This window comes from Calypte anna, chromosome 2 (assembly GCF_003957555.1).
Source record: "Calypte anna isolate BGI_N300 chromosome 2, bCalAnn1_v1.p, whole genome shotgun sequence".
Taxonomy (NCBI): Eukaryota; Metazoa; Chordata; class Aves; order Apodiformes; family Trochilidae; genus Calypte; species Calypte anna.
Window position 1 is genome coordinate 63,278,777 of NC_044245.1, and position 11,590 is coordinate 63,290,366.

Sequence of the window (11,590 nt, forward strand, 5' to 3'; positions counted from 1 at the left end):
CCGGGTGAGCCGGCTCTGTCCGCGGGCTCTCCGGCTGGAGATCCCACAGGACCCTGCCTGCCGGCACCTTCTATTTGCAGAAGCCGGGACACTTTTGAGGCAGACCCTTTGCCTGGGGACTGGAGGGGCCGGCTCCCGCCGCACGGTGGGGGCATCCAGCTGTTGTCGACAGCTGTATGCCAGCTCCGGCCGGGCCGCGGCCGAGCGAGGGGTCCGCCCCGCCGGCGTCCCCGCCCCTGCGAGGAGGAGGAGGAACCGAGAGTGCCCGACCCGGTGGCTTTTAGGGGGGAGGCCACTCAGTTGTTAGCGCCCAGGCCCTGCGCTACTCTTCCAGTTGCTGCATCTGCTCGTTTCCAGCGCTACGGCCGCCAGGCTGGCTGCTGCCCACCCTGCCCTCCTCCTTTTACCGGTACCTACCTCAAAACCTCCGGAGGCTGCGGGGCTCCGCTCTTGAAGGAGGAGGAAGCTGGGCTTGCAAAGGCAAAAGGGAATTGCATTCTAACTGGGTGGCGGGGGGGAAGAAGCGGGGCGGGGGGGGCAGAGAAGAGGAGAAAAAAAAATAAATAAAAAGACAAAAAAAAAAAAAGAGCGAGGCTGAGCCTGGCAGCGGGTCTCGGCGCCCAGGACCCGCACGCCCCGGCGGCCAGGCGTGGGTGCAGAGCGCGGCGCGGCGCGCAGGGCCCGGCGGAAGATGCACACGACGCAGAAGGACACCACGTACACCAAGATCTTCGTCGGGGGCTTGCCCTACCACACCACCGACTCTAGCCTGCGCAAGTACTTCGAGGTGTTCGGGGACATCGAGGAGGCGGTGGTCATCACCGACCGGCAGACGGGCAAGTCCCGGGGATACGGCTTTGTAAGTGCCGGAGCGCGGAAAAGGGACGAGGGGAGGACGGGGGAGGACGGCGGGGAGGCAGAGGAGGCGGACGGAGAGGGGGCAGGTGGGTGGCTGCGGGGCATGGCGGGGAAACTTCTGCGGGGGCCTCTATGAGGAGCCGGACAGCGCCGGGCTCGGAAGAAGGTATCGGGCATTTGGCTTTTTTTCTTTTTTTTTTTTTTCCCTTTTTTTTTTTCTTTTTCCTCGCTGGGGAGTTTAGAGAGAGGCGGGGGGGAGGGGGAGTACTGAAAAAGGAGATTGAGGGGGGAATTGCCTTATTTCTCGCAGCGCCTCCAGCGCGCCTGTTGCTCCCTGATACGGCCGCGCAGGGGGTTATCTGCCGGCGGCGGAGCTCGGTCCGCGCCCTCCGCCCTGAGCCCGCCGCGGCTCCCCGCGGAGCGCTGCGCTCCGCTCCGCTCCCCTCCGCTCCCCTCCGCCAGGGGGGCGGGCGGGCGGGGGTCGGGGAGGGGGCTCCCTTGTTCCCCAGACTGCCTCCCCCCAGAGCCGCTCGACCGGGGTGTCGGTGCCGCGGGAGAGAGGCTTCCCCTTCGCCGCGGAGAGGGATCTAATGCTCAGCCTTGCCCCTTAAGGTCACCATGGCTGACAGAGCTGCTGCTGAAAGGGCTTGTAAAGACCCCAACCCCATCATCGATGGCAGGAAAGCCAACGTGAACCTGGCGTACCTGGGTGCCAAGCCGAGGATAATGCAGCCAGGTGAGTAAGCGGCCCTGGAGGGCTTTTTTTTCTCTGTACCTCGTGTTTTTGAAGAGATTAAAACTTTAAAAAACGGTAGCGCTGCTGGGAACTTTCCTGAAGTACTCTCAGTGTTTGAGCGTGCTTTTGTCTTTTTAAATGGTTTTTAAATGCAGTGCGTAGTAAGTTTCTGCCCGTTTTTTACATGTGCCTTATTTAGGGGGAAAAAATTAAAAAAAGGCAAAAAAAAAACAAACCCCAAAGCAGTCATAGATAAAATATCTGCAGTTCCCCAGGAAGACCTACACAGCTCAGACACTTCATTGGTTATTCCTACTGCTGGGAATGTGGTGGCGCTGACCATTTACAGTATCATTGCAGGGAAAGATTGGCCTAGGAATTAATCGCTTCCAGTGTGTGCAGCCTTATTAATACAAACAGTATCTTAATGCAAACTTCTCAAGCAGATGGGAGCTATTATGCAGACTTTAAAGTGAAATGGCTCTCCCCAAGACCACATCTCAGCCAATCACACCTCTTAGCTGCTTCACAAACTGCTGCTTTGCAGCAAGAGAGACAGGAGAGCAGTGTGCGTGAACGTCTGTGCTCTAAAGACACAGTTCAGAAGCTGCTCTGAATTCCCATGTGCTCAGCCTGAGGATGACTTGTGGAAGTAATGAAGGGCCCATCAAGGAAAGAAGGGGTTTTATGCTTGGGCATTTGAGGAACAGAAATGAATTTAGGATTTTACTCCTATGCTAAACCCTCATGAGTAGAGCTGGCTTGGAATTTAAGTATGTATAAGGTGCACAAATATACTGGTGAGTAGAAAGTACCATAGAGTCCTTTAGAGGCTAAAGTTAGGGCCCAGAATGGAGCACAAAATAAAACGCGAACAACAACCTTGTATGAACAGACCCGGTGAACAAAAATTCTTGTTTAGAAAAAGTATTCTGAGCATCTCTATGAAATCGTGGGCTTCACCATTTTAAGTTCTGTATGCTTGTATGTCTGTGCATGTATATGTGGATTGGTATATTTTACTTTCCAATTTGTGGTTCTACAGCCTTTCAGACGTTGTTACTGGAGGTTGTTATTGAAGGCTGTTACCCTGCTTTTGTAACCTTCTGGATATAGCATAAATAAGTGTATATAGCATAAATAAATGTATATAGCATAAATAAGTGTCCAAAAGAACACCCATGCAGATAATGTGATGTGGTTTTTGTTGATAGGTTTTGCCTTCGGTGTCCAGCAGCTTCATCCAGCTCTCATACAGAGGCCTTTTGGGTAAGTCTGCTCAATGGGACCTCAAACAGGGGAGGAAAAATCTCTTTTTTTAAAATAAGGAAAAAATATGATCTTGAAGGCCTCTTGCAGTAGCAGCCTTGTAAACTCACCAGCAATGATGTTCTCAGACTTAAAAACGTATGCCCATAAATGCGCTCACCTTGTCGGTCATGTTCTAATGCCGCAGCTGAGTCAAGTTGTGTGGGATGTGTCCCCTCCACCTAAGCGGTCCAGTCCCGTATGATCCTATGATAAAACAAGGAGGTATGACTTGATGCAAGATTGCTGTGCCCCATTTCTCTTTTTTCATCTTGACTCAATGTTATTTATCTCTTTCTAATCTGACAGGGATCGTTTACAGTTAAGATAACTGATCAGAAGGATATGATGATAAGAGGTGGAATAGTTCTGTTTGGAATTAAACTCTGTAACCAGTAGACTCAAACACAAACAAGCTAAAATGGTGATTAACGATGCATGTATGTTTTTTTCATATAGTCAATAGACCTCCGTGTGCTTTTTTTATTTTTCTATTTATTACAGTAATGAAGTGGTGTTCATAGCTAAACTGTGTGCTTTTATTTAATTGAAAGAGCTGTAGTGAAATTTTTGGGGGGTCTTTTTAATTTTGTTTTTGTTGTTGAGGAGTGACTTTGCCATGGGGAGCAAAGGGCCTTTGTTTTTTTCCTTGCTTTCAAGCTATAGCCTGTGACTTTTTTAACCGTATTTTGTAGTGAGTGCTAAATTGTGTGACTTCTTGATTTTTAAGTAAATCAACGTATTGCTTGCATGTTCATAATTTTTGGGGGGTTTGTTCTTGGGAGGGGTGTGGAGCTCCTTATTAACAATGTGCGTCCATTTGGGCTTTCTAATTTGAGATACTTTGTTTCTTCAATCTGTCTTTAATAGGTAGCTCATTTCCCTTTTACTTTAGTGTACGATTCCTAAGTAGATCTAACTCTTGCTTCTTACAGGCATATAATTAGGAGGTGAAGTCTGCTTTAAACTTTCCATACAGTGTCACTTTGCTAATACACACTGACTGAGAAACTCATTGCAAAATAATGCATTTTGCTAATTAATGAGTAAGCTAACAATTAAGTAGGGAAAATGTGTCACAAACTTATTTTTTTCTTTGACTAGAATAACTACAGACTATTGTAACTAGCTGAAATTAAGCAATAATAGCTTATCAGCAGTTCAGTTTGTCAAAAGGATAGGAAACAGTTCCTATCTTCAAAAGTACAGGGAAAGGTGTTCCTACGAATTTTACGCACTTTAAAAAGATAATGTTGATTCTTCTGAGACCTGTGGGGAGGTTGTGGATAACTTTTTATCTCTTTTCTTTTTTTTTCCCTCCTTCTGATTATCCTCTACTGCTTTTTGTTTGAGTTCCTTGAAGTCAGAGGCAACAGTATATACACAGTCGAACTATCAGTTTAAGATGCCTGTGCTAAGGTAGACAGGAGGTGGGAGTGTGTTGTCTCCAGAGCTGTTCAAGCACTTGTTGCAAACAGAAACCAGTGGACTGCCACTAGGATCAGCCATGGAGTTTGCTGAGCACAACAGAAAAGGAGAACCTTTCGTTGTCTGTCTCTAAAGGACTGTGCAAATGTAGGGCTCTTTCTTGCTTTCCTTACCCAGAGCCAACAACAGATCATGCAAATTGTGTTTAGGTCAGGGAAATTCTTCTAGCAGGCTGAATAAGGTTTTATTTCTAATGCAATGTACATCAGTCTAAAGAAAGGGGATGTTAGTCACAGGGTCATGTATATATAAATTAATAATTTTTATTCCTTGCCTTTTGCCTTTCTTGTACAAAGATTACTAATCCTGCTTCCTTCTCAGGATTTCCAACAACCTGTATCTCTTCTAAAGAATGTAGTTCAGATTACGAAGAACAGCATTCATTAGGGTGAATATACATCTTCATTCATTATATTCCTTTGCAATAAGAAATACTGTTACGTGAATCTATTTTTATTGAAGAATTCACTTTTAAAGGATATCACATGGATTGCACTGAAATACGTGGTCACATTAAAGCTGTTCTTCCTCCTGTGCAGTTGCACTTTTTAAAAATACACTTTACTAATATTCTGTGCAAAATGGGTTTTAGTGGCAACTCACTGCCAATACTCTGCTAATCCATACACAAAAGCTCCCAAAGTTCTCTGATTTTTTTTATTTTTTTTCCTACCAGAGAGAAATAATTGAGGTACTGACATATTCTGGTATGATCAGTGTTTTGATGTGGTTCCCCACCTATCCAGCAAGAAACTGGAAAATAACAGATTATGTTACATTACTTTTTATTAAGAAGATGCAGAAGTACAATATTACGAATTAAGTACAACATTATTGTGGTGGAGGGAGCCAGAAACTAGATTAGCTTCAATGCATGAAGCTTTTTAAATGCTGGAAAGTTTTCTTTATTTAGTGCTGAAGAGATCAATTCATCCACCAAATTACATTTCTTCCTGTTCTACATTCAGCATCTGTCTTACTGTTGGTGTGTTTTGTAGAAGGCTGTTTGATCACAGGACTGGTTATCTATACTGCTATGTTTTCAAGATTGTTTATTGAAATACTGTCTCTAAATTCAGTAAGAGTTTATGGAGGGGGAAGGTCACCTTGTCTCCTGTATTGGCTTTTCTCATTTTGCTTATGTGTTTTTTACTTTAATATTGGTGGGGAAATATGGAGCTCTACAGAAATACTGGTGTAGGATACGACTCATTCTGGGAGAGATTTTTTTTTCCCCTTTATTTGCTGTCCAAAACCTTTACCTTGATCAGAATTATAACATGCCCAGTGTTTTTAGTAAGACCAGAATAAATTCAAAGTTATTAAGTTTATTATCAAATGGTTAGCTGATACTACTTACCTGGTGTTATCTTCCAAGAGCTGGACAATTTTGCCTTTCTTAAGAGAGAAGGAAAAGCCCTCTCTTGAGCTTAGGATCAAAAGACCCATATAATAATATGGAAAGGGGAATGAAGGTGGAACAATCAGAAGTTAACCTGCAGAATGCTAGGTGTCCTTTTAATGGTACCAGGCACAAATCTAAAAGGAATCATATTTAGGGTCTTTATATCTTTATGTTTACATAACCTATTTCTTCTGTAAGGAAAGCTGCACTGATGAAAATCTACTCTACAGTTACGCTTACAAAACCAGGTGATGCCATGCAAGGGCCAAAGCAAAACATTTTGTTCAAAGTTAAATATCTGCTTTCATAAGAATTTTATTGTTCAGAGTCACCAGTGTACTACTACTGCTGAATTTCTGTATTCCATAGCTCTCTGCATTAGTCTGAAAAATCCTTTCTTTCCTTTGAAACAATTAGCTTTCAATGTATTTTTGTTTATAGGATTATTTTTCAGGTCTTGTTTAAACACAAATGTTCTGTTTTAACAACAGTGAAGGTTGTAATGCACATGGCAAGAGTGTATGTCATTCAGTGTTGAATATTCCCATTTATTGCAGAAGCATAAAGCAATAAATATGTGTTCCAAAATAAAGTCTACTGCCAGGAAAGAGACCTTAAAGCATGTATAATGCTCACACTCTTAATTTCCAAAGTAAAAGAGGAACTTTTATTTAAGTTAAGGATATCCAGCATAACCAGGAATTGCATTTTCATCTTTTACCCTGACAGAGCAATAAAAGCAGTTGGGTTCTGAATGGCTGAGATCTACATGTGCTGGCTTCTGCAGTAGGGAGAAATTTACTTTGGCCATATAAAGCCATTTTACTCAACTCAAAACAGTTGTAGCATGACAGACGATCAAAAATAGCCCTGCTGCAGCTTATGCTGTCAATCATCATGTGTGAAATGGCATGGTGGTGAGGAGCCTGCACAGGGTTTATGTTTATCGTAGGGTAAGATGTGGCAAACAGATAATGTTTCATAACTTCACCACCTGTTAGTTTCTTGGCTTAAATAAAACAAGTCACAGGAGTTTAAGTGGAAGCACATGTATCTTTCTGTCTTGTTCAAGGATATGGCTGAGTGTCCTCCTGTCTTCAGAAAATCCCAGTAACATCAGTTCCAAGTCAACACAAGCAGCTAGACACGCTTGCTTACTGTCTCTTCTGTTCAAATTACTCTGTTTCACAAATGCCGTATGTAAAGATGCATTTGATGCGGTGTTAAAGTGACACTTAGTGATGCAGAAGAGGCTCTCGGTGACTTCAAATTTGGTTTTATCCCTCTTTCCATAATTCTTATAAAACACGGTGTTATCTTGTACTTGATCAGTGACCAGTACCAAATGCTTGTTTATGCTCATCCATTTTGTACGGAGAGCTCAGGTAATGGTGTGTATTGAAATGCACAGAGCCAGCTTAAGTATGCCTCAAATGCACTTCTGGCTAATCACTTCATAAATTAGGTGAGTGTTAAAAACCCAACTTACGGTTTTGTTTCATGTTTTCTTTCTTCCCAATTCCTATTTATTACTTTTTTTTTCTTTAATCTCTTTCTCTTTCCTTTTTTCTTTTTCATGTCTCCCTTCACATATCAGGAAGTGAATTTCATTGACATGTTGGGTTTTTATGATTGTGGTGTTCATGTCTTAAACATGGCAACTGAACATTTCTCTCTGCTAATACTCCTTTCAATCAATTGAGCTCTTTTATTCCTAAAAAAACCTAAACAAAACAACCTTGGCTGTTCTAAAGCCTGACTATAATTTATTTTAAACTATATTTTGCTGTGAAACTAGTGAACAGTGTCCCTTCTGATTGAAATGTTTCCTTGTTGATCACTTAAGTAAATCTTGAAGTTGTTTAAAGAATGAAACAAAAAATTAAACCCTTTCCATTACATCTTTAGATTTGTAGAAAAGAGGACAGTTTTTACTTTTGCAATTTGCAGATGTGTTTATAGTACGCTAAAAGGTTGATGCAGTGTTTAGAGTTGTCTGTGATGGTAAAGTTTAGTACAAAATTATAGTAAGCCTGCACAAGCAATTTTTCATGGATTTATAAAGATTCACTGACTAGAAAGGAGTTGCATATATGAATGACTACCCTGTGGAAATCCAGATGCAAGACAGGGTTATGAATGGAAAATGAGAATGATGCTGATACTGAGTATAGTAGTTTTTAATTCATGTTATATGGTAAAATACAACTATAAAATGAACTTGTATGTACACTTGAATGCTAAGACAATGATATGACCACTTGTCAAAACGAAAGAGCTAAGTAAACAAGCCAAGGAGGTGAGCTTTGTGACTTGGAGAAGATGGAGAAGTGCATACTGATCTGTTCAGAACGGTTATTTCTTAAGCTGTAAATTTGTTTTTTTTAACTTTTCTTAAGCACGAGTTCTATTTAGACTTAATCCTATGCCCACCCCCCAAAAAAACTCTATGCTGTATGTCTTGCATAGAAATAAACAAGCTGGCACAAAACAGGACATCAGTGGCCTGATAATCAAACAGGTTTGACCCTTGTGTCCTTACGAACTTTATAGAAGTGTGATGCACATGTACTTAGGAGTCACTGTTATGGATTTTAATAGCATCTATGTAGCTTCCCCTCAATGGCCTCTTGTGACGGAGTGAGCTGCACTATCGTTCGTTTGGAAAGTGTGATTCTTGCTGTGTTTACCACACTTGTGAACTTTATTTAAACTCCTTTGTCGCCTGTGTTGGTTTTTTTTCTTATTTTTAATAAGGGTGACTGAGGTTGCAGAGAAATTAATGTGTGCTGAGTCTGCATAGCAACTTAAGTAGGGTTGCCACAATACACTCTTCTCCCCTTCCCTGAGAAGACTTTACGTAAAGTCAGGGTTCAACCATTTTATTGCCTTATTGGCTACTGCCAAACTCATCATAATGATGCTGTCAGACTGCTCGGTTACTAATAATAAAAGAATTGCAGGAAATCATTTTACTATGAGTCGAGTAGTTAAGCGAGAAGCAGGGTAATAAAAGTCACTTACAGGTGTTTTGAAAACGAAACACTGTGGTTTCCAGATGTAATAATCAAGCTTGCTCCTTTAGAGTCACCTTAAAACTGACATCAGTAATCCTGGTCCTTCTAAAGGCTTTAATGGCATTAAACATAATATCCTCAAGCCACGTTGAACGCCGCTCTTCAACTCAGCAACGATGCTGTGCGTTGGAGCGATGCCTCTCTCCGGGCCAGCGAACCGACAAGCGCCCCGTTCACTCCAGTTATTGTGGCAACCCTATGCACATAACAACAACTAAATTGAGTTTGTTGTAGTTCGGAGTTATGGATGTGACGCTGAGGCGCCGACTCGCCTGCCAACTCTAACTCCTTCTCCCGTCTTTCAACAGGATACCCGCTCACTATGTCTATCCACAGGCTTTTGTGCAGCCGGGAGTGGTAATCCCCCACGTCCAGCCCGCGGCGGCCGCTGCCTCCACAACACCCTACATCGATTACACCGGAGCTGCCTACGCCCAGTACTCGGCGGCCGCTGCCGCCGCCGCCTACGAGCAGTACCCCTACGCCGCCTCGCCGGCCACCGCTGCCGGGTACGTGGCGGCGGGGGGCTATGGCTATGCGGTACAGCAGCCCATCACCGCGGCAGCCCCCGGGACGGCGGCGGCGGCGGCTGCTGCTGCCGCGGCTGCTTTTGGCCAGTACCAGCCCCAACAGCTGCAGACAGACCGTATGCAATAGCAGATGGACCTCTGAAGGAAGCTCTTTCTTTCTCTTCCTCTTTTCGGCCTTCCAGTAGAAGTAGCTAATCAGAGACAATTGATGTTAACTAAGGAGCTTTAAGGAAAGCGATGCTATTGCGAAACTAAAGATTTTTATTCCGCTGTCTTCATACAGTACGCATCCAAATCGTGTTGTTAGAGGGGAGGGGGTAGTGCAGCGTGGCTAGTTTCAAGTATCGAGCTAGAAGAAAATGGGGGAAAAAATACTGTACTGTCATGAAAGAGTGGCAGGGGTAGCGATGGGACTTGGTATTTTCAAACAAACAAGAACCAAAAAACGCAAAGGTGTACTTTTTACAGTATCAGGGAAACAAAACTGCCTTTTGTAAGTAAGAAAATGGTATTTGAAAAGTTTGAACCAGGGAAAAAACTGAGTCAGCAATATGTAATAATGATCTTTATCCAGTTGAAAAGGAAGCAAGCTTAAAGCACTGATTGTCCTTTCTAGCTTTCAGAAGTTGTCTTCGTGAGATAGTACCTTCTCACTGTCTCACTAATGGGCATCGAACAACCCAAGGAAGATGGCCGGCTAGTAAGATGGCGGACAGGCACCAAAGTTATTTTCTTCTCTGTCCTCTGGATGAGTGGAACTATGGAGCAAGTGATGTGGAAGTAAGGGGTGCAACAGCTGTAGAGACAATCAATAACACAGACAGTTCTGGACAGAACACATCACTCGTGCTCATGTGATGAGCTTGTCACATCCTAATCCCTCGCCCCATCCTGTTTCACTTTTGGGAAACTTTAACTGCTGGTGTCAGCTATTCTGATTCTAAAATAGGATCAGCCCTTTACTACGACAGCCTTCTCTTTCTATTTATTGCATCTATTCGTAACTTGTGAATAAAGGCAGGAAGAAAATTAATGAATTAAAACCTTTAAGAACTGTTTTAAGGGAATTTTCTTTTCTGAAACAATTTGTACAATTTTAGTATCTATTTCAGGATTATATTTAAAGTATTTATTAGCGAACATACAGTATGCAAGGCAACTTTTGTTACCAAGACGGCAGTTCTTGAAGGGTTAATGGTATGTGATTTATACTGTGCCTTAATTGTTATGATATTTAAAAAGAAATATTTATTTTGAAAGTTTTACTATGCTGCGCTCTAAAGAAAGCAACTTTAGATGTGACACTGTAAAATTATGTATTCATCTCATGGCATAAATTATTTAGTAGTCTTAGATGTAGCATATTAAATATTAACCTAATTAACTAAGGATGTTGACTTGGATTTATTTAATTCGGTATGTGCACTGTATGAGGGTACTCTTAAATTAACACTTTTTTTAGGTTTTTACATAAAATATTGCTAGTTCATTCTTTTCCCATTAGTTTTTCATGTAGACCTCTCAAATACATTACTACCGTTTTCTCACTCATCTGTATGTAGACTGACGATATCTCCCTATGCTAGAAAATGCTGCTTTACATTGTCCTGTGAAACTACAATACTTGCAATTTTTATTCTTGATTGAAATGGAATTTAATATTTTACACTGTATTGGATTTTTTTATACTTGAACAATTTCATACAAGGGAAGACAGGATAGCATTTTTATGGACTTTATCCAATGTCACTGGATTTATTTTAAGTATTCTGAAAACTAGCCAGTGTTATAATGTAGACATGACTCTCCTGTGCATATTATTTATTCAATATGTATATTGCTTTACAACATTTCAGATCTCTTAAACCTATTCACTTGTATTAAACAATAAAAAAAATGTCACGTCTCATCTAGTGATTTTTTTGCTCAGATTGTCTTAGATCTTGTTTAGTTAAAACTTGGGAGAGCTGGGCAACCTTATATGTATTTTTTCTCATCTGGGGGGTGAATAGCAACATATGGACTGACCTTAAAAACACAAACTGTATGAACTGTATTACGTGGAGGAAATTCTACAGAGAAGATGAAGCAGATCCATCCTGAGAGCTATGAAATAATTCAGAGCAGAAGGGACTTTGTGAGGACCCAGGTTACTTATAGCTTTGTCCAGTCAGATCTTAAAATCCTC

The 11,590-nt window shown here is 42.1% G+C and overlaps 1 protein-coding gene across 2 annotated transcripts; it reads left to right on the top strand.

Moving 5' to 3' along the window:
- Nucleotides 1-260: 260 nt before the first annotated feature.
- Nucleotides 261-11,311, top strand: RBM24 (RNA binding motif protein 24). 2 transcript variants are annotated; one of them, XM_030444386.1, is made up of 5 exons: nt 262-859; nt 1,471-1,594; nt 2,809-2,863; nt 9,181-9,381; nt 10,019-11,311. In XM_030444386.1, the coding sequence occupies exons 1-5, from the start codon at nt 692-694 to the stop codon at nt 10,038-10,040; spliced, it is 570 nt and encodes a 189-aa protein (XP_030300246.1). In that variant the 5' UTR covers nt 262-691; the 3' UTR covers nt 10,041-11,311. The 2 variants fall into 2 exon arrangements, with proteins under 2 accessions (XP_030300245.1, XP_030300246.1); XM_030444385.1 differs by having other exon boundaries at nt 261-859; nt 9,181-11,311.
- The last annotated feature ends 279 nt before the right edge of the window (nt 11,312-11,590 follow it).